Source organism: Phalangium opilio, unplaced genomic scaffold (assembly GCF_054372755.1).
Source record: "Phalangium opilio isolate 3A_F unplaced genomic scaffold, DU_Popi_V2 ptg000093l_1, whole genome shotgun sequence".
Classification (NCBI taxonomy): Eukaryota; Metazoa; Arthropoda; class Arachnida; order Opiliones; family Phalangiidae; genus Phalangium; species Phalangium opilio.
In genome coordinates, this window is record NW_028324198.1 from 224,803 (window position 1) to 246,039 (window position 21,237).

At 35.9% G+C, this 21,237-nt stretch overlaps 1 protein-coding gene across 1 annotated transcript; it reads right to left on the reverse strand.

Annotated features, from left to right (window-relative positions):
- Positions 1-1,006: 1,006 nt before the first annotated feature.
- Positions 1,007-2,784, reverse strand: LOC149640138 (uncharacterized). The gene is made up of 3 exons (XM_089850616.1): positions 2,459-2,784; positions 1,506-2,381; positions 1,007-1,445 (listed from the first exon to the last, which is right to left on the reverse strand). The coding sequence occupies exons 2-3, from the start codon at positions 1,746-1,748 to the stop codon at positions 1,062-1,064; spliced, it is 627 nt and encodes a 208-aa protein (XP_089706742.1). The 5' UTR covers positions 1,749-2,381; positions 2,459-2,784; the 3' UTR covers positions 1,007-1,061.
- Between the last annotated feature and the right edge of the window lie 18,453 nt (positions 2,785-21,237).

Below are 21,237 nucleotides of genomic sequence, written 5' to 3' on the forward strand. Positions count from 1 at the left end.
CTCCGCAAGTTAAAGAAGTGTTACTTTGTAACTGTACTGAGTTAAACGTGACCGTCTTACTATTTTTTTCAATGAAATTAGCGAACTTAAACACCTCGGGGCTATTCCCGAAGGAGTCAAAAAATTCAGTGTTTTTTGAGGCTGAGAAATATATTATACACCAATGTTCTCCAGCGTCCTGTGAAAAGTCGGTGTTTACAACGAAGAGAGATGGAAAATTCCATACCACCTTAGGTAAAGTATTTGCCGCGAAAACACCACGAAACAGTCCTTTGGTAAACTTATCAGTTTCAAATATCATCTCTAATTGGAGGGTATCCATTACTCAACGGTTACGTTTCTGTTCTTGTCAATTTCAATGAGGGACTGAAACTCGGCATAAACAATAACTGCTACTGTTTCTGGGAGAGGTTTCTCGAATTTAAGTTCGAGTCGAATATTTCCGTTTTTAATAACATGGAAGTGAGACGCGTTAGAGTCTAAATCAACTGTTAAATCATAGCAAAACAGAGTATAGCCTCTAGCAAAATCTTCCCGACTTATCACGTTTCCTTCATCTCCCGTCTGCGCTGTTTGGAGGAAGAGATTATAATAAGCTTGAATATAACTATTTTTCCCGAAATTAGGTGTTAGTGGTTTGTGGGGTATGCAACTTCCGTCGATGTAAAGAGCAATGTGATTTATGTCATAATGCTGAAAGTTATAGTTTGGAATGTCTCCTTAATCTATCCTTTCGAGCAAAGGAAATCCCGCAAGTGACACAGCTATATTTTACATTCTTATGCTGCTCTTGTATATGTCGATTCAAATTAAATTGTCGTGAAAACTGTTTTAAACATATGTTACACGGAAACATGGTGAATTATCAGTATCATAACTCCCAATGAATCCCCTGTGATAAAAATAAGAGTATTTATATGTTTTTGACTTAACCCCCCCCCCCTAAGAAAATCACTTAAATTTATTCATTTTAAGTACCTACTTATTGATATAAATAAACCACAAATTCTGTTTTCTCAAATTTATTTCAAAGATATATTTTTATTTCTTTATTATTATTTTTAATCTGAGTCTGAGTCCATTAGTTCCTCACTGCTGGAAGTACCGTCAGCGGGTTTGAGTTTTGCGAGACACTTCAACTCCTGCTCAATGATGTTATTGAGCTCAGGTGTTTCAACTACCGGCTTCTTCTTGGTGGGGTGTTTTTTAGCGGTTACTGTACGAGTTGGTTTGGATTTAACCACCCTGCCAGCTTTCTTAGACTTTGATGAAGCCTGGATCGCTGGAGTGGTGGTATGAATCGCTGGAGTGGTGGTAGTATCAATAATTGCTGACGTGGATGTTGATGGAACAGATGGAAATCCGGCTGGGTGGGTGAAGGCCTCCTCTAGCGCCTGAACATCATCGTCTAACTCCCCCTCAACGGGAAACACCAGCTTTTCGATCTGTATAGATAGTCTTGTAAAATATGCTAATAGAGTACGAAAAAAAAACTAAATACATACCGTGATGTAGTCACCTGCGAAACCTAGTCCGTTTTTACAATTGACGATGTTCGGGTGGTAGGGTAAGTGCACGGTTATACTACCATTTTCCTCATCTTCGAAGAACCCAGTCTGCCAACTGTGGTTCTTCCTAACTCGGAACCGCAAATACTTGAATGTCATTTCCAACCCCGATCGATCAAATATTGGTCCAATGACTGTCGTATATTTCAACCCGCATACAGTTGGTTTTGGTGTGGACATCTTGATTTCTGATTGTTGTTGTTCTCTGAACTTCTTAGTTGGTAATAATATTCAAAAATAAACTGCTGTTTATATAGTAGGGAAAGTTAATAATTCACTCGAGAATGCGGATTAATTTTAAATTTTATTCTTTTTATTTAAAACCACTTGAAAACCATTTTTCACAAAGAGAGAGAGTTTGTATGCCTTAAAAAGTGCGCAGTTAGCTTTTTCAGTATGATATTTACAAGTCGTGGAGATTGAGTGTGTTAATTCTGTTAATTCTGTTAATTTGGGACATCCTAAGTCTTCAAGATTTATCACCTGAACACCCAAAAAATCCGTTAAAAAATTAGCTTTCTCCAACCCTTTAGTGTAGAAGGTTTTTCCCTTCCCTGATATCATCACAGCGACATCGTTTAGTTTCGAGTATTCCAACTCCCCGTCACCCCACTTCAATTGGCAGATATTGCTAGAAATCCAAGAGCATAACCGCTTATCAGCATATGATAGTTGCTCCCAAGGGTGTGGTGGTTCAAGAGTGAAAATCTCGTTCTCTCCCGTTTCTACAACGTAGTAACATATTTCTTTCAAAATAAATTTACTGTTCGCTCTGAGAAAAGCAGCCTCTACGATGCACGTCATTCCTTATTCCTATATATTAATTTAGAAAAATTTAAGAACAAAAATCACATTTTAACAATCTTGACGATTAAATATTTAGCGATTACGTTTTTGGTTTGACTTCGGATATTAGAATAAGACTTCGTTGGCTCATGAGTTGCCTTATATAGTACCTACTATTTGTTATTTCATTAAATTTCGTTTACCGAAAACATCTTCAAAACCGCTAGTAGAATTTAGTCTCAATACGGTAAGAAATTATTTTACCTCCTTTACCGACACGTATACTCATTAAAGCTCTTTGTCAGCGACTTCCTATGGGATGGGTTACACTCTGTTCTAATTAACCGGTTTTCTACGGCAAGAAATTATTTTACGTCCTTTTTCACCGTAGATTTCAGAATACGTCGCACGGAGTTATGTGTAAGATGGGATAGCTTACTCTCCGTTCTATTTAACCGGTACAAACTCCACATGATTCAGCGTCTAAATTTTATCTTATTAATCCTTTAAACATCTTCAAAACCGCTCGCCGAATATAGTCTCTCTTTTAGGGCAAGAAATTCGATTTACGTGTCAGCAAATTCCTATGGGATGGGTTACGCTCCGCTATAATTAACCAGTTTTCTACGACAAGAAATTATTTTACGTCCTTTTTCACGGGTGTATCCCCCACCGTAGATTTCAGAATACGTCGTACAGAGTCATGTGTAAGATGGGACAGCTTACTCTCCGTTCTAATTAACCGGTAAAAACTCCACATGATTCACCGTCTAAATTTTATCTTATCAATCCCCGAAACATCTTCAAAACCGCTCGCCGAATATAGTCTCTCTTTTACGGCATGAAATTCGATTTTCGTCCTTTCTCATGAGTGTACTCCCCCGTAGAATTCACAACTCCTAATAGGGAGTCATGTATTAGGTGGGATAGTTCTCTCATTTATTACCTACTCATAAAATCCTTTTGTTTTACACTGACTTAATTTATGACATTCTTCGTTTCCATATTCACCGAGAGAACATTGTTTAAAATTGGTTTCTTCGCCTAAATGATTAGCCTCCATCTTCGAACGAGTTTCAAATTTTTTCGCAGTTCTTAGGAACTTTAATACAGAATCTCGAGCAGACTACAAAAACAAATTAAGAGAGCTAGATATAAGAGTTCTTATAAATTAAGATAAACATATTTTGAAATTTTGATTTTTGTTACCAGTTAAAGGGGATACAAAAACACCAAACCAATCATAAAGGAGGTGAAAGATACGCCCTTGGGGTCTCGAAAAAAGCTAAAATATTTTTTTTTAAGTTGGGCCACTTGCCTTTACGCGTCACAGTGTTAGACCCCCCCACTAATTATTACTTAATTTATAATAAAAGTTCTAAAAAAGATAGACATTTGTCAAGATGACGGTCGGATGCCTCGCCTTTTATAGCATATGTGTGTATAATTTCATAAACATATCCAAAAAATCAAGTGAGTTATCGTTACTTTTGCCAGGGCCCAAAAATGTTTCGCGGACACTGCAGAAATCGCGGGGGTTTACTCAAAACCTTTATAAAAATTCATTTATTTTTAGTTTCACCTGAAAATCTGGAAATCGTAGTTATTTAAGCATAGCTGCAAGTGTGCCAACTTTTATTAGGATCGGCCGACACATGGTGGCATGCCTAGGTGAAACCATATGGAATGACCCTCCGGTTAAAATCTTTTCCAAAAGCCAGGCTGCCTGAGATCTCAGCCAAGTGTCTCACCCTTTCAGTTTTTGTTCAATGTTCCTGCTTCCTATCTCGAGTCGAACAATGATTAAAGGTTTTGCAAAATATGCATTAATGAAAAAAACCCTTCCCTTCAAATCAAAATTCCTCCCAAAACTCAGAGGGGCTAATCATGCCTCTGGAACATTCCGAGAGGCGAGAACGTTTCTAACTTGGAAACTAAGCTCAATGACTATTGGCTAACCGTAGTGTAAGCGTTTTCTACACAAAATCGTTAAAAATTGCTGAGCATCAATTTTTACCCACATCGTTTGATGTACATCTACGATGTGGGTATTAAGTTTGACCTGCACTGCTGTTATTGTTGTCGTTGACCGTTGGCCTTGCGACGTGTCAGACTACCGCCTTTGGCAGTATCAAAGTTTTCGATCGTCAAAGGGAGAGTGAAATCAGTGAATGGGAGAGGATTCTCTGGATTGTGGTGGTGACGTGATATTTTTCATTCGTGCATTTCTTTAAAACAAGATGAACCAAGAGCTCGTAACAGCAGCCACATCGTTCCATACTTAACAGAAGTACAGAAAATTTTAGTGAATAGCCCCTCGATCCGCTACTATTTTATAATTATTACTGAAATGTTTTTACTTCAGTTATAATTATAGTGTGACACGAACGGAAAACGTGAGTGAATAGGCCCTCGATGAGCTACTATTTTAAAATTATTACTGAATTTTTTTACTTCAGTTATTATTATAGTTATAGTGTGACACGAACGGAAAACGTGAGTGAGTAACCCAGGATGCGCAACCTTTAACAGTGGTAAAAAGAAATACCCATTAAAAGAAGTACAGATAATCACAGTGAATAGCCCCTCGACGCCCTATCAAAAAATTATAACCCCCTAATCCTTACTTCAATAAATTTACTTATGTTATAATTGTAATATCCGGGGCTAGAAACTAGTACTTTCTTTTTGCTTAAAATTCTTCTTGGTTTGAGGAGAAATACACGTAAATTATAATAATAAACACCGTCTTAATACCACTCAAAATATAACGTCGGTAAATACTTGCTTTTGTTTTTTTTTTCAAATTCCCCTCGATTTCTTTGAATAATGAAAGCGTGAAACTCTATTGTCCACGGGTGACCGGAATTTTGAAGGAAGTATTAAACCTTCCATTTTAATTTGGGAAATACTAAAATCGTCTCTCTCTCTAGCTTTATATAAATCGAGGAAACGTAAACCACAATTCACAAAGCTAACCGTATATATACGATGTGGCTAAAAATGAAGGGGATTATAATAGGAAGTTTAAGCATTGCATTTAATTGTACTACTAGGGTTAAGCATTGTGAATTGTGTTTAACGTTTAGTCGATGTATTTAAGGCGAGAGAGGGGATTATGGTAATGGCATTGCCTTAAATTAAATAGGAGGTTTCCTACTCCCTATAAAGTTACTGTCACCCATTGTTGTCGACAATAAGAATTTCACGATTTCAATCCCGCTCCCCTATTTCAACATTCAAAGAAATCGAGGGGAATTTTGAAAGCAAAAGCAAGTATATACTGACGTTATTTTCATAATGTTCTCAAGGCGGTGTTAATAATTTATTTTGACAAAACATTTCCCAATACTGAACTATTATGGAAATTCGGTTGTCCACTGACGCATTTCCTTATTTTTCGTGATTACCAGTATTTATGGCGATCTAATCTACTTGACATGATAATCAAACTCTCTCTGTGGCATTCATTCCCTCTTAAGGCTATTAAGATTAAGACTGTCATTTGCACCTTATTAAATGACCCAGCGGCGGCAAAGCTATAACACCCTCCCCGATAAAAAACCTGGTTGGGCTAATAATCCAGAATTTCCACGAAATGTAAAACATTACGAAGAGAGTTCCGCGATTTCGGTGTCTTGTAAAACGATGTTTAAAACGTCACCCATTGCAGCTAGATGGTTGAATAGCAGGTTTATAATATATTAGCCACTTTACGGAATTCCTTGACTTTCCCCTGGCCTTTTTGGTTCGTTTTGAAATTACCTGAAATTTCCATGTTTTCCCTGACCTGTGGCAACCCTGTAATCGTGAACCATTGCTGGAGAAATTTGTTAATTTTCAAAAGTCTAAGGGCCAATAGAGCATAGTTAGTTATGTAATTCTATTAAATACCGGTGGCATGTTGTTAATTATATTTTTGATATTGTTTTATGCGCTGAACTCCATGCGAATTTAATTAAAATCATACGCGCCAATTTAAAACTTTCTACCACCGTGTATTGGAATTTTGGAAGTGGGATGCCATGATCATGCGCGCCACCTTTACGCAAACCGTGAAACTGTACATCTCTTAGACAAATTTGCAATTTAACTTCATGCAAATTATTTTTAATCTTTATTATAAATTATTTCATACTCAAAAATTATGATTTATTATCTCCGATTAATTAAGATTTTATGTTTAAAAATTGACGTGGCTGATATTCTTCTTTCCTCTACCTTCTTTAACATTAGCCCTCCATATAAAAGAAGGGAGATTGGATTCCGAAGAAGGAAATCTTCTCGAAAAAGAATGCACTCTTGCCTCTCTAGTTATATTCCCTCTAACTCTAGTAGAATTCCATCTAAAGAAGGTAAACTCTCCTTCAGAGACAAGTACCTTCTTTAACAAAGAAAAAAAAGTATCTTCTATGGAGGGAAACCTCACAGTTGAGGAGCGAGACCCCCACTTCCAACCCCAAACGTCCGCCTCTCTGAGTTACTCACCCCTTCTTTTATCCTACACTTCCAGCTCTTGGACGGGCAGGGGAATAAAGAAAATTTTTGAAACAGCTTCTTAGAAGGTGAAGCGAGATTTCGCGGTGTCGCCCTCTGCGTCAAAGAAGGGAATGTTGGTCGCGAGAAGAAATCACCAAATTTTCACCACTGATACCACTTACAAAAATTGATTTTTTAAACTATTTAATAGTTAGGCTTAAAAAAAGCCATATGAAATTTTTAATTTGTCCCACTAACTAATATCCTACTATTGTTGGAGAATTAGTTTTTATAAAGTGTCAAAAGTATTTCCCAAATTGTGGTTACCAAGATATATTAAAACAACTAAAACACTTTTTCAATTAATATTCCAGGAGGTTTCGCATATTCTCTGTGTTTCTCACCAGCTGGGGTAGTCTACGTGACAGGTGGCATTGCGTAAAACCAACAGGGCTACAATTTGCAAAGCTTTCTGGAATATTTTTTTCCAAAATTTAATAACCTTTTCATTGTCCCTTTGATAACCCACGCCCAAAAAATAATTGAAATGTTCTAGCAGCACTGTTTCCAAACTTAAAGCTAAGAGTTGATAACCCACGCCCAAAAAAATAATTGAAATGTTCTAGCAGCACTGTTTCCAAACTTAAAGCTAAGAGTTGATAACCCACGCCGAAAAAAATAATTGAAATGTTCTAGCAGCACTGTTTCCAAATTTAAAGCTAAGAGTTGCGTTACAAAATTTTAAAAATAGACCCTCAAAATATTATATTTAAATGAACATATAATTGCCAGTAAATTGTAAAGTTTTCTTTCAACCCCCGCCCCTTTACATAATTAATATAACGAAGAACAAAATTATTTCGACATAAATGCTACAAGCAGTGCATATTTTCAACTTTGAAACATACAATTTAAAGACTATTTTCGTACAACTACAAGCGTATTGTATCAACACGTGCCAGCTGCTAAGCTTCAACAGAAAGATAATTCATCATAGCCTTTACCAGTATAATAAAAGGTTAAAACTACACAGCTAAAAAAAATTATCATCATCATTATAAAAAACAACACCGCAAGACTTCGATAGACAGATCAAGAAATAAAATATTCAACTTCTATGCCGAAACAACAGACACTTTAGACTGGCGTGTTCAAAGAATGAGAGCGACTTTGGATTAAAAAAAAGCAAAGATATCAAAGAAATAACCTTCGTATTGGTTGAGCGAGTGTCTATAGAACGCCAAGCTGTACCAAGGCCAAACAATACATGTCAATTATTTGGTTTCCCTGCATAATTATAAAACGGCTTGGCAAGCCTTGCCTTCAAGTTCATCAACACAATAGAATCCGATTTAGCTTGGCTCATAAGTGACAAGGTTATCGCAAGAACAGCGGTGCAAAATAAGGGCAAGATGGTGTTTAAAACTTTTAAAATTTGTGATATTGTAGAAGAGTTGTTACCGAAGCCTTTGAAAAGTATGGAAAAATTGAGGCAAAAGTTTCCAACCCATTCGCAAATCCATAGGCAAACCATTATGTTAATATCCGCGTCAAAATCCTGGACAACCGACATTAATTCAGAGTGATCATTAAGAAAATCTTCCATCGATGTTTCAAGTTTAGTTTTTAAACTTAGTACCTGTCTTTGTAAAGCAATGGCCACAAAAACAATGTAAATTTGATGTATCTGTTTAATTGTCAGTAAAATTATACAATTGATATTTATCATTATCAAAAAGACGTGGTAGTTAAAGTTAACCAAGTTGGATGGTAGACCCATATATAAAGAACATAAATAAGTAACTTTTTCGTTGCTAAGTTTTGCTAGCGTTATTGTGCGAAGGACTGGAGTAATAAAATTTAGAACTAGTATTAATGCTACGAAACAGTTCAACACTTTCGAAAATGTGAAATTAGTCAAATTTCTTTCTGGGAATTTTAAACTTTTGATCAATATGTTTTTACCGAACATGTTCATAGTTACGGGAACTGTAGCAACGAGGATTTGCATAATGTATAACACCGGGTACGCAAAACTGGTATTTCGTTTGGTGGTGAGATATTCATTCGCGCTAAGGTAAACTGTAAAAATTAGAAACACGTTGACAAAAATGAAAGTAACTGAAGCTCGCAGTTTGTTCTTATAACCGCCCGTTTTGAAGTCCGCTTTTAAGCCTAAAACATTCAAAAATTTGACCACCACAGTAAATAACGTATTATTCCGAAACATTTCGTTCAAAATGACTTCAAAATTAGTTATTTAATATAATACGTCTAAACAAATATAGAGTTCGCACCGATGTGATATTTTCTCAACTCTTCTTCTGTATATTCAAGGATATTTCGATTTCTAAGTACCACATGTGCTATTTCTCATGAAATAACTCTTACCAAACAAGTCTACCGAAAAAACTCACAATTATAGGGTACGAGCTAGCATGCCAAAAATTCATTTCCAGGCTTATAAACATATCTAGACTTGGGTTTTCAATTTAGTGAAATCGTGCTTTATTGAATACTGCAAACACGCACAAAGTATACAACAACGTTAGATCATTTTAAACAGAGCGGTCGAAATATCGACGCGATGTCTTTATACCAAGTATATTTTCAATTCAAAATTTGAAAACTAAATTTTGCATCCATGTGTGATGAAGTAGAATTACATGTACATGAAGAGTTAAGTTCACATATTGGATTATTTTCAATCTTGGGCATAATTGACAACACGAAAATAAGGTACGACACCGCTCCACCAAAAATACTGAACACAAAACTTTTATCGATGGTAACGCAACCCAAGAAACTAAACTCTAAACTACCAGTTGCCACTTTATGCTTTACGTAATTGCGCGCTCTTTCATGGTGTAATAAATAATTGCGTCTCGGCAATTGAACTTGATTAGCCGCTGTAATTAAACCTTGTTTCGCGTCGCACATTACTGAAAGTGTCACCATTAGAATGGCGGTCGATATTAATGGAATAATAGTTTCCAAGATAAAGTACAATTGGTACAAGTTAGACAAGTTTTGTGCTTCATTGAAAAAAATTGTAAAGTTCAAGCAAAAATTTGCTACCCATTCGCAAATCCAGAAAAAACCATACGACTTATTTGAGAGTTCAATTCTTTAACCTTAGACCTTATAAGAGTGTGTTGTATCAAAAACTCGTCATATTTTTCCATCATATTACGACTTAATTGACTAACCCTCAATCTCAATCCGTTTGCCGTAAACGCAACTGCAATTTGTATGAAACTCTTAATTAATATCAAAAGTAAATACAGTAGTTCGTCAAAAACAAATAATGCGTAGTTAATAAACTTATTTTCTTTGTTAATACCCAAGAATGAATAACGTGCAATTATGTCTCGGTAATCTTTATGCAAAAACCAAATTACGGCGGTAACAATACATACGCCAATTAACGATATCACGATAATGACGGAAATTGTTAGTTCATTTAAATGTCCAGATAATCCGTGAATTTCTATTGATTTGATGCAATTTGTAACGATGTTACGTCCAAAAATGTTTAGAGTTAGTGGTAATGCTGCGACAAAAATGTTTATTGGGAACATAAGTTGGTATACGAAGCTGATGTTTGATGACGCAATTTCTGCTTCTGAAAATGTGCTATAGATAACGAAGCAGGCATACGTATTAACAATAATGCACTGATAAATTAGACACAACTTGGTGTTGAAATTTGGCGTTTTGAAATCACCACAAATGCGTAAGAATTTTAGAACTACAATGAAGACGCGATTTTCTTTAACGTAAACAGGCGTTCTTGATGGTACATCCTTCATTGTAGAAGACCAAGGCTTAACTGCTTGTTGCTAGGCAAATTTTATGGGGTTCTTATATCTGAATTATTACGAACTCAACGTCAGCTACATTTACGATTAAAAATGGATTTCTCCCGTGACGAGTGTTGTTTACCCTACTTTGGGCTTTTCACGTTACTCTGACTTTTCTAAGTCAACTTGTATACGGGCACTCTCCAAGAAACGTTACGCGAGCCTTGAAGGGAGAGAGAGATGGAGTGGTAACTACCATACCTATAACGTTGCCTCTATACCCCACCTACGGAACGGCAACGAAGTCCTCCCAGCATCCTCAGTGGCGTTTAGGTAGGGTCGTACAGTATGGAAACGTAAACGACGCCCCTGTCTTAAAAATAGAAGCTAGTTCTGATAAAAATACAGTGGCTTTACGTGGCAGCACTTAACAATCGCAAAGGGGCGTTCGCAAGGTTCACTGGGAGACTTTCATTGGCGTTGATCGCGCAACATCATTACCGCTCCATCTTACTTCTTTTCTTCTTGGTGTAAGTTTTCCATGCTCATTAACTGCTCATGCACGCAAGGTTTTTCTGTTTTAGTTTCCAAGGCTTAATTGCTTTCTCTTCTGGTAACTTCGTCGGATTCTTTAAACTAAAGGTAACTTTCTTAATGGTTAAACTTCGTTGTCAAACATGTTTAACGATTTTCCTGCTTAGCGCTTCGCGTGATAGCAGTGAAACAAATTTCAAACTTGTACTTTTTATTGATTGGGCCAAGTGGAATTATTCTTTCTCAACTGTATGGTGTGCCAATATTATTTTGATTAGTTTATTTTTCATAGACTGTCAAAAACAAGTTTTTAGGCGAAAAAACATTGACATAGGTTCTGAATTTAGTGAAATCGTTCCTTTATCAACACTTGCTTACACAAAGTATAATTAAGTTACGTCATTTTAAACAGAGGCATTTTGTGCAAGTTTAAATGCAAAATTTCACACTGTGTGCTCAAAACATTATCTAACTCTTACGTTATTTACAATATTGTACAATTACAAGAACATGTGGAATTAAATTCAGGCATTGAATCTATATCTGACTTTGGCACCATTGACAGCACGAACATGAAGTAGGAGACCGCACCTCCAAATATACTACAGACAAAACTCTTGTCGATGGTAATGCAACCCAGAAACGTAAACTGCAAACTACCAGTCTCTACTCTTCGCTTCAGATAATTGTCCAATCTGTCTTGTCGCGCTGAATATTGAAAATCCAATGGTATAGCTCGTTGGGAACAGAAAGTAACCAAATCCGAGTTAGCTTCGCTCATAAGTGACAATGTCACCGTAAGAACAGCGGTGCAAATTAAGGGCCAGATAACGTACAAAACTTTTACAATTTGTGATATTGTAGACGGGTATTTAGCGAAACCTTTGAAAAGTACCGTAAAATTGAGGCAAAAGTTGACAACCCATTCGCAAATCCATAAGAAAACCATTAAGTTGATGTCCGCGTCAAAATCCTGAACAACCGACATTAATTCCGTGTGATCATTAAGAAAATCTTCCATTGATATTCCAAGTTTTGTTTTTAAACTTAGTACCTGTCTTTGTAAAGCATTGGCCACCAATGCTATGTAAATTTGATATATGTTCTTTATTATCATTAAAATTAAATAATGCAAGTTTAAGAATATCAAAAAGACGTGGTAATTAAAGTTAACTAAGTTGGATGGTAGACCCATATATTTAGAACTCGTAAAAATAGCATCTTCAGTGCTAAGTTTCGCTAAGAATACTACGCGAAGGACTAGAATGATACAATTTAGAATTAATATTAATGTTACGAAACAGTTCAACACTTTCGAAAATGTAAATTTAATCGAAATTCTTTCTGGGAATTTTAAACTTTTCGTCAATATGTTTTTACCGAACATGTTCATAGTTACGGGAACTGTAGCAACGAGGATTTGCATAATATATAAAATCTGATTAGCGAAACCAGTGTTTTCTTTAACTGTTAAATACTGATACGCGCAAATGTAAAACGTATAAATTAGGTACACGTTGACAAAAATGAAAGTAGCTGAAGCGCGCACTTTGCCCGTTTTGCAGTCCGTTGTTAAACCTAAAATATTCATACATTTGACCACTAGAGTAAATAACATATTTTTCGGTGGATTGCGCGACGTTTCCTTCAACATGGCTTCGAAATTAGTTGAATAAATTTTCACTCTAAAATAGTACGTCTAAACGCCTTAAAAAATCGCACCAAATGTTTGCTGAGAGATATTTTTCAATCTTTCCTCGTATTTCCATGGTTATTTCGATTTCTCGCTGCCACATGTGAAATTTCACATACAATTAATTATTTATACCCAACTATATATTCGAAATAACTGAAAAATATGGGGTGAGAATGTTTTTTGTTAACTTATTTCTCATAGCCTACCAAATAACTCAAATTTTAGGCGTAAAAACATATCAGATACAGATCAATACCAGCTCAACTTAAACGAATATAAGCTGTAGTGTCTACCTTTCTCTATCGTTACGTTGTTTGCCTTTGCTAATGTATATGTTCCCACATTGCTCATGCTTTGAAAATTGGCTTATAAATATAGGTTAGCCAAGGCTTAGGTGCTGGTGCGACTTGCACTGCAGGCATGTACGTTAGTTTCCCAAACTTTGTACGAAAATATTTCAGAATCAATATATGCTTTTAATGTCCTTCTACACGCGGTATTTCACTACTTTAGACTTAGATAATAATAAGCTCACAGAGAGCTAGCGTAGCGAAGAAAAAAATTTCCGTTAATATATAGATTTTTACATGTGCTATTTCTCACGAAATTATTCTTACCCAACAAGTCTACAGACTTCAGGAGAATAAAAAAACGTATCCAGACAAAGGCTCTGAATTTAGTGAAATCATGTTTTATTCAATTCTTCAAGCACTATTAGGTCATTTTTAACAGAGCGATCGAAATACCGAAGCGAAATCTTTATCTCAAGTACAATTTAAATTCAAAATTCGAAAGCTAAATTTTGCATCCTATATTGTTCATTGTAAAGTAGAGTTAAGTTCACATATTGGATTGTTTACCATTTTGGGCACGATTGACAACACGAACATAAGGTACGAAACCGCTCCACCAAAAATACTTAACACGAAAACGGGTTCTGCGCATGGCAAAATCAAGCCAATCAGGTTATCTCTTTCTCATTTCAAAACCCGCCCTAGTAGCACTGCCGACGTAGGGCCTACATGGTCGGCTTTGTGTGTTACCGACGAGTTGGTAAAAAGTCACTAATAAGTCGGGAGAGTAATGGTTTGAAAGTCGAAATGTCCGCCCGGCGGGACGACGGCCCGCCGGTTTTCCTACTGTTTTGAGGCTACTATAAAACGACTGTTGGCCGACTATATGTCGGCGTCATTATGCCTACCTAAAGCCGCGCTCAATCCGACGATTTCACGGCTTTTTAGTATAGGAACGGTAAATCGTCGGTAAAGGGCTGGTAGAGTAAGGGTTTGAGAGTCGAAATGTCTGCCCGGCGGGACGACGGCCCGCCGGTTTTCCGACTGTTATGACGCGACTATAAAACGACTGTTGGCCGTCAATATGTCGGCGTCATTATGCCTACCTAAAGCCGCGCACCATCCGACGATTTCACGGCTTTTTAGTATAGGAACGGTAAATCGTCGGTAAAGGGCTGGTAGAGTAAGGGTTTGAGAGTCGAAATGTCTGCCCGGCGGGACGACGGCCCGCCGGTTTTCCGACTGTTATGACGCGACTATAAAACGACTGTTGGCCGTCAATATGTCGGCGTCATTATGCCTACCAAAAGCCGCGTTCAATCCGACGATTTCGCGGCTTTTTAGTATAGGAACGGTAAATCGTCGGTAAAGGGCTGGTAGAGTAAGGGTTTGAGAGTCGAAATGTCCGCCCGGTGGGACGACGGCCCACTGGTTTACACGACACGAATGAAATACGACTCTCATCCAACACGTTTGAGAGTCGACTTAACCGCCTGTCAGCAAGAGGTCCGACGGTTTTGCGACGATCAAGCCTTAACTCAAGGCTTCATTCGCTTATAGTAAAGGATACTGATACCTAGTATTGAAATTTCTTTCTTACATTTTCAATGAAAATCGCTTTAGAATTTGTACTTTGAATATTTCAAGTAACATACAGGTTGAGCATCAATTATAACAATTTCAAATATTAAACAATGTATTCGATATTACGCGACTAGTCGAATGGAAATATTAGCTGCCTTGCTAACTGGTTTTAACAAAAAGTAAAATTTTTCAGGACGAGTATAATATTTACATCAATTAAAGCATTTATTCTTATTCATTGTTAATATCTTCGATGTGGCCAGTTGCTATCTATTAAATTACAAAAATCTTAATGAAAAATATACACTCACAAATTTTTTTAAGGAAAAAGAAAAACATACAATTCTAAAGGGTAATATTTCACACATTTTTCTCTTAAAATTTTTGAAACCTCATAAAAATTCTGTAACTTAAACAAATTTAGATCTAATTTGGAACTCAGTATTATTTTCACAACCAAAAATCTTTAATATATAAGTTTTTTGAACTCCAAGCGCCCCAAAACACTTGCTTCTTTTATATTAAAACAAAGAAACTGAAGGTAGACGAAAAAGTTTAAGCTTTGGTTTCACTTTATAGGGGTGTGGTTCCCAGCAGATCAGAAGCTAGGTAAAAAGCAAAGGCTTATGCATAAAACTGAATCTAAGGGGTAGATAATTGATAATTCCTATACAAAATTCAAACCTTACGTGACAAACGAAGACGTTTCTAGTTTATATAGTGTGACAAAGAACCTTAGCGATGAAATTAAAAGTTAGCAAGCCTAGAACTAATCATTTTCAACCACAAAAATCTCGTTTAAACATTCTAACGACCCAGCCGCGTCAGAGATACTGGAAAGGCTGACTTGCTTTCGCACTAGCAGCGCCCTCTTCGATGATGACGTGCATGGCGTTACCTTTGTTACGCCAATAGAACAGAGGCGTGTCACCTGACCCGAGAAATTACAGGAGGGATAATTCAAACTAGAAAATCAGATGTGTTTTCTTGCTTTGCAGTTTTTTGTAACGTTATGTTTCTAGTGTTGCCAAAAATATAGTATTATCAACTTCTGCTTGTGGGTCGAAATATAGTATAAGTTAAATATATAACAAAAAAATTGGTGGCATATGCGGAATAGTAAAAGTCAAAAAACCGACCCACGGAAAAAGAAGGCCTATACAACAACTTCGTTTTTCATTTTACTCGTTTAAAACGTGACCATACCAACTAGCGGGAATGAGTTGGTAATCAATTGGCAAAAATGGGTTACATGTTTAGGACGGTAGGCAAGCCTATTTCAAACCACCACAGTTCCAACTGTCGAATAAATATCGGTTACTAAACGGCCTAAGAATAACTTTGATTTAATTTTACTCTTCTTAAACGTCACAATAACGACTAGCGCGAGGGAGTTGGTAATCAATTGGCAAAAAATGTATTGGAACTTTCTAGACGGTAGGCAAGCCTACTTCAAACCACCACAGTTCCAACTGTCGGATAAATTTCGGTTACTAAACGGCCTAAGAGTAACTTTGCTTTTAATTTTACTCTTCTTAAACGTCACAATAACGACTAGCGCGAGGGAGTTGGTAATCAATTGGCAAAAATGTTTTGGAACTTTCTAGACAGTAGGCAAACCTACTTTAAACCATCTCAGTTCCAACTGTCGGATAAATGTCGGTTACTAAACGGCCTAAGCATAACTTTGCTTTTAATTTTACTCTTCTTAAACGTCACAATACCGACTAGCGCGAGAGAGTCGGTAATCAATTGGCAAAAAATAAGTTGGAATTTTCTAGACGGTAGGCAAGCCTACTTTAAACCATCTCTGTTCCAACTGTCAGATAGATGTCGGCATTGCCAACTAAATGAAGTAGTCGGCTTCATGAGTCGGAAAAGTATCGGAATAAGCATGGTACAGCTGACTGGACCGTAAACCGACTATTCGACCTTTAACCGACTGTTATGCGGAAGGCTTGTGCTACTGGGGCCGAGCTCGAGATCTGAGCCGTTGTAAAAATTCTAAAGGTTTGTTGGTTGGGTTTTTTAAGTTAGGACATTTTTTACAGAATGATTTTGTGCAAGTTCAAATTTTAAATTTCACACTGTGTGCTCAAAACATTATCTCGCTCAATGTTCTTTACAACACTGTACAATTACATGAAAATGTAGAATTAAATTCGAGTATTGAATTTTTTTCGATCTTGGGCACCATTGATAGTACGAACATGAAGTACGAAACCGCACCCCCAAATATACTGCACACAAAACTCTTGTCGATGGTAACGCAGCCCAGAAACGTGAACTGTAAACTACCAGTCTCTACTCTTCGCTTCAGATAATTGTCCAATCTGTCTTGTCGCGCTGAATATTGAACGTCCAATGGTATAGCTCGTTGGGAACAAAAGATAACCAAATCCGATTTAGCTTGGCTCATAAGTGACAAGGTTACCGTAAGAACAGCGGTACAAAATAAGGGCAAGATGGTGATCAAAGTCACATAAATTTGTAATATTGTAGACGACAAACTTAAGTCTTTGAAAACAATCGTAAAATTGAGGCAAAAGTTAACAATCCATTCGCAAATCCATAGACAAACCATTATGTTAATATCCGCGTCAAAATCCTGGACAACCGACATTAATTCAGAGTGATGATTAAGAAAATCTTCCATAGATGTTTGAAGTTTAGTTTTTAAACTTAGTACCTGTCTTTGTAAAGCATTGGCCACAAAAGCAATGTAAATTTGATATATCTGTCCAATTGTCATTATATTCAAATGATAGACTCTTGAGATTATCAAAAAGATGTGGTTGTTAAAGTTAACTAAGTTGGGTGGTATACCATAATATGTTGAACTAATAAAAATAGCACTTTTAGTGCTACGTTTCGCTAAGAATATTACGCGAATTACTGGAATGATACAATTTAGAACTAATATTAATGTTACAAAACATTTCAGCACTTTTGAAAATGTAAAATTAGCGGAAATTCTTTCTGGGAATTTTAAACTTTTGATCAAGATGTTTTTACCGAACATGTTCATAGTTACGGGAACTGTAGCAACGAGGATTAGCGTAATATATGAAATATGATAGGCAAAACTGGTCGGATTGTTTTTTGTTAAATACTGATTCGCGCTAAAATAAACCGTATAAATTAGGTTAACGGTGACAAAAATGAAAATACCTGAAGCGCGCACTTTGTGTTTATAGCCGCCCGTTTTGAAGTCCGTTGTTAAACCTAAAATATTCATACAGTTGACCACCAGGGTAAAAAACATATTTTTATTGCGGATTCCAGGAACTTTTATTCAACATTGCTTGAAACTTTACTGTATAAATGTTCTTTATAAAGTAATACGTCTAAACGCCTTAAAAAATCGCACCAAGTGTGTGCTGAGATATATTTTTCAACCTTTCCAATTATTTCGATGGATATTTCGATTTCTAGCTGCCACATGTAAGATTTCTCACTCAATTATTTTTACCCAACTATATATTCGAAATATCTGATAATTATGGGGTAAGAATGTTTTTTCTACGCCTACTTCTCATAGCCTGCCAAATAACGCACATTTTAGGCGTAAAAACATATACAGATACAGATCAATACCAGCTCAACTTCAACGAATAGAAGCTGTAGTGTCTACCTTTCTCTATCGTTAAGTTGTTTGCATTTGCTAATGTATATGTTCCCATATGCTCAAGCTTTGAAAATTAGCTTATAAATATAGGTTAGCCAAGGCTTAGTAGCTGGTGCGACTTGCACTGCATGCATGTATGTTAGTTTCCCAAATTTTGAACGAAAATATTTGAGAGTCAATTTATGCTTTTAATGTCCTTCTACACGCGGTATTTCACTACTTTAGACTTAGATAATAATAAGTTCACAGAGAGCTAGCGTAGCGAAGAAAATTGTTTTTCTGTAAATATATAGATTTTTACCTATCACATGTGCTATTTCTCATGTAATTATTCTTACAATGAGTTAATAATATGTTAGCTCCCTATAAGTTACTCAGGCAATTCATTTTTATACTCCAGCGTTTTCTCCCGCGCCGCCAGCGTCCCAACTATATGCGAAGCTCTGTGGCCGCCACGTGAACGAAAATCTTATTTACTCTTCTTTCCGGTTTTCCCCGGAAGCGCGTGTAGTGGAAGCTAGCCAATGATATCGGAGCTATTTAAGCAGCCGAATATTTCGCTCAGTAACCTCGGTTAAGAAAACAGTTAGGAGATCAGTGGATTGGATTTAGCTCAGTTGTATAATTTTATGTTTTCAAGTCACAATAACAACTCATATCATTAGCATTCTTTATCAATTTCGGCAAATTGCATTGAGTTCCTGCATTTTTTTGTCTCAGTAAAGATACAAACGCCATGATTTAATGTTAAATTGTTAAAACATAAACATTCACGATTAAAACACTCCCTTGGTGAAAAAGCAGCCGACGACTCGAGGTCGAGGAGCCGTACAAGCAGGATTTTTTTTCGACAAGAGAGAGCGCAACATTCGGATTTTTTCCCGCGCGGGCGAAATGAGAAGAAATCGCTGGATACATTACGCCTATGGAGCCTGAGTAACTTATAGGGAGCTAACATATTATTAACTCATGTTCTTACCCAACAGGTCTACAGACTTCAGGAGACTAAAAAACGTATCCAGACAGCCCTTACAAAAATCTTCTTAAGAACTCTTTAGAAAATTCCTTGGGAAATTTCTTTGGAAATCCTTAAGGCGTTCTTTAGGAAATTGGGGAATATTGGCCTCTTTTTCTTTGGAAATTACTTTGGAAATATCTTTGGAATTTTCTTGGGAAATATCTTTGGAATTTTCTTGGGAAATATCTTTGGAATTTTCTTGGGAAATATCTTTGGAATTTTCTTGGGAAATATCTTTGGAATTTTCTTGGGAAATATCTTTGGAATTTTCTTGGGAAATATCTTTGGAATTTTCTTGGGAAATATCTTTGGAATTTTCTTGGGAAATATCTTTGGAATTTTCTTGGGAAATATCTTTGGAATTTTCTTAGGAAATATCTTTGGAATTTACTTGGGAAATGTCTTTCGAATTTTCTTGGGAAATATTTTTGGAATTTTCGTGGGAAATGTAAAGAGAAAGCTGTGGGGTAAATTAATTTAGCCACTTGAAACGAGGATAGTTCTCATATGCAGAACTATATCCTAATACAGGGAGTGTAGTTCTTATATGCTGAACTACACCCCTTATTGCGAGGGAAGTTCTCGCATGCAGTGTGAAATTGCTTATAAAGTCAGACATTTAATCGACTTAAAAACATCCGTAAACGGCAGAAAGTTTTAACCTTGTGCAATTGTATGGGGCACTAAATGGGTTTTGGAGGCTTTAATGACCAAGCAGTAGATACAGACGTTGTTGTTAAATTTAATAATGTATATTCACCGAGAGTTTTTCGAGTATCAGAAACGCGTTGAACCTAATTTTCTCTACAATGTTTTTTAAAAAATATTTATTTTGGACTCAAATTACGCTCGAAATAAAGATAAAACATGCCATAAGAGAATTAAGCAAAAATTTCGACTGACAGCTTAGATTCCCTGTAAATCTAAACACAACGATTTTAATTACTCTTATTTTACTTTTAATCTATTTTATCCTTTACATAAACGGATGATTAAAGGCAAAAAAAAAAACTAAAAAAAAAAAAATAAAAAAATAGGTAAATATAACATTCCATTTCAGCGCTTGCTGAGCCTTAGCTACGGGACAAGCCTTCGTGAAACGTTTTTAATTTTATTAACCATCAAGTTAATGTCTATCTAGGAAAACTTTAGCTAAACAATTTGGGTAAAAATATTTTGATAGGTATGTAAAGCATAATTTCAATATATCTGGCCATTTGAAATTCATCTCTAAAATTCTTAACTAATTTCTTTGGGAAATTAACCCTAGACTTTCTTTGGAAATTTATCTCAAGAATGCCTTACTTTGGAAAATAAACCTTAAACCTTCTTTGGAAATTGATCTCAAGAATTCCTAAAGAATTTCGTAAAATATTCCCTAGACGTTCTTTGGAAATTTATCTGAAGAATTCCTAAAGAATTTCTTTCGAAAATAATCCCAAGCCCTTCTTAGGAAATTTATCTCTAGAATTCCTAAAGAATTTCTTTAGAAAATAATCCCAAGATATTCTTAGGAAATTTATCTCTAGAATTCCTAAAGAATTTCTTTAGAAATTAATTCCAAGACATTCTTTGGAAATTTATGTCTAGAGTTCCTAAAGAATTTCTTTAGAAATTAATCCCAAGACATTCTTAGGAAATTTATCTCTAGAATTCCTAAAGAATTTCTTTAGAAAATAATCCCAAGATATTCTTAGGAAATTTATCTCTAGAATTCCTAAAGAATTTCTTTAGAAAATAATCCCAAGATATTCTTAGGAAATTTATCTCTAGAATTCCTAAAGAATTTCTTTAGAAATTAATTCCAAGACATTCTTTGGAAATTTATGTCTAGAATTCCTAAAGAAT

Coding starts and splice junctions, on each gene's coding strand:
- LOC149640138 (XM_089850616.1), bottom strand. CDS start 1,748: ATGTCCACACCAAAACCAACTGTATGCGGGTTGAAATATACGACAGTC. Junction 1,446..1,505: donor TCGCAGGTGACTACATCACG/GTATGTATTTAG, acceptor CTATCTATACAG/ATCGAAAAGCTGGTGTTTCC.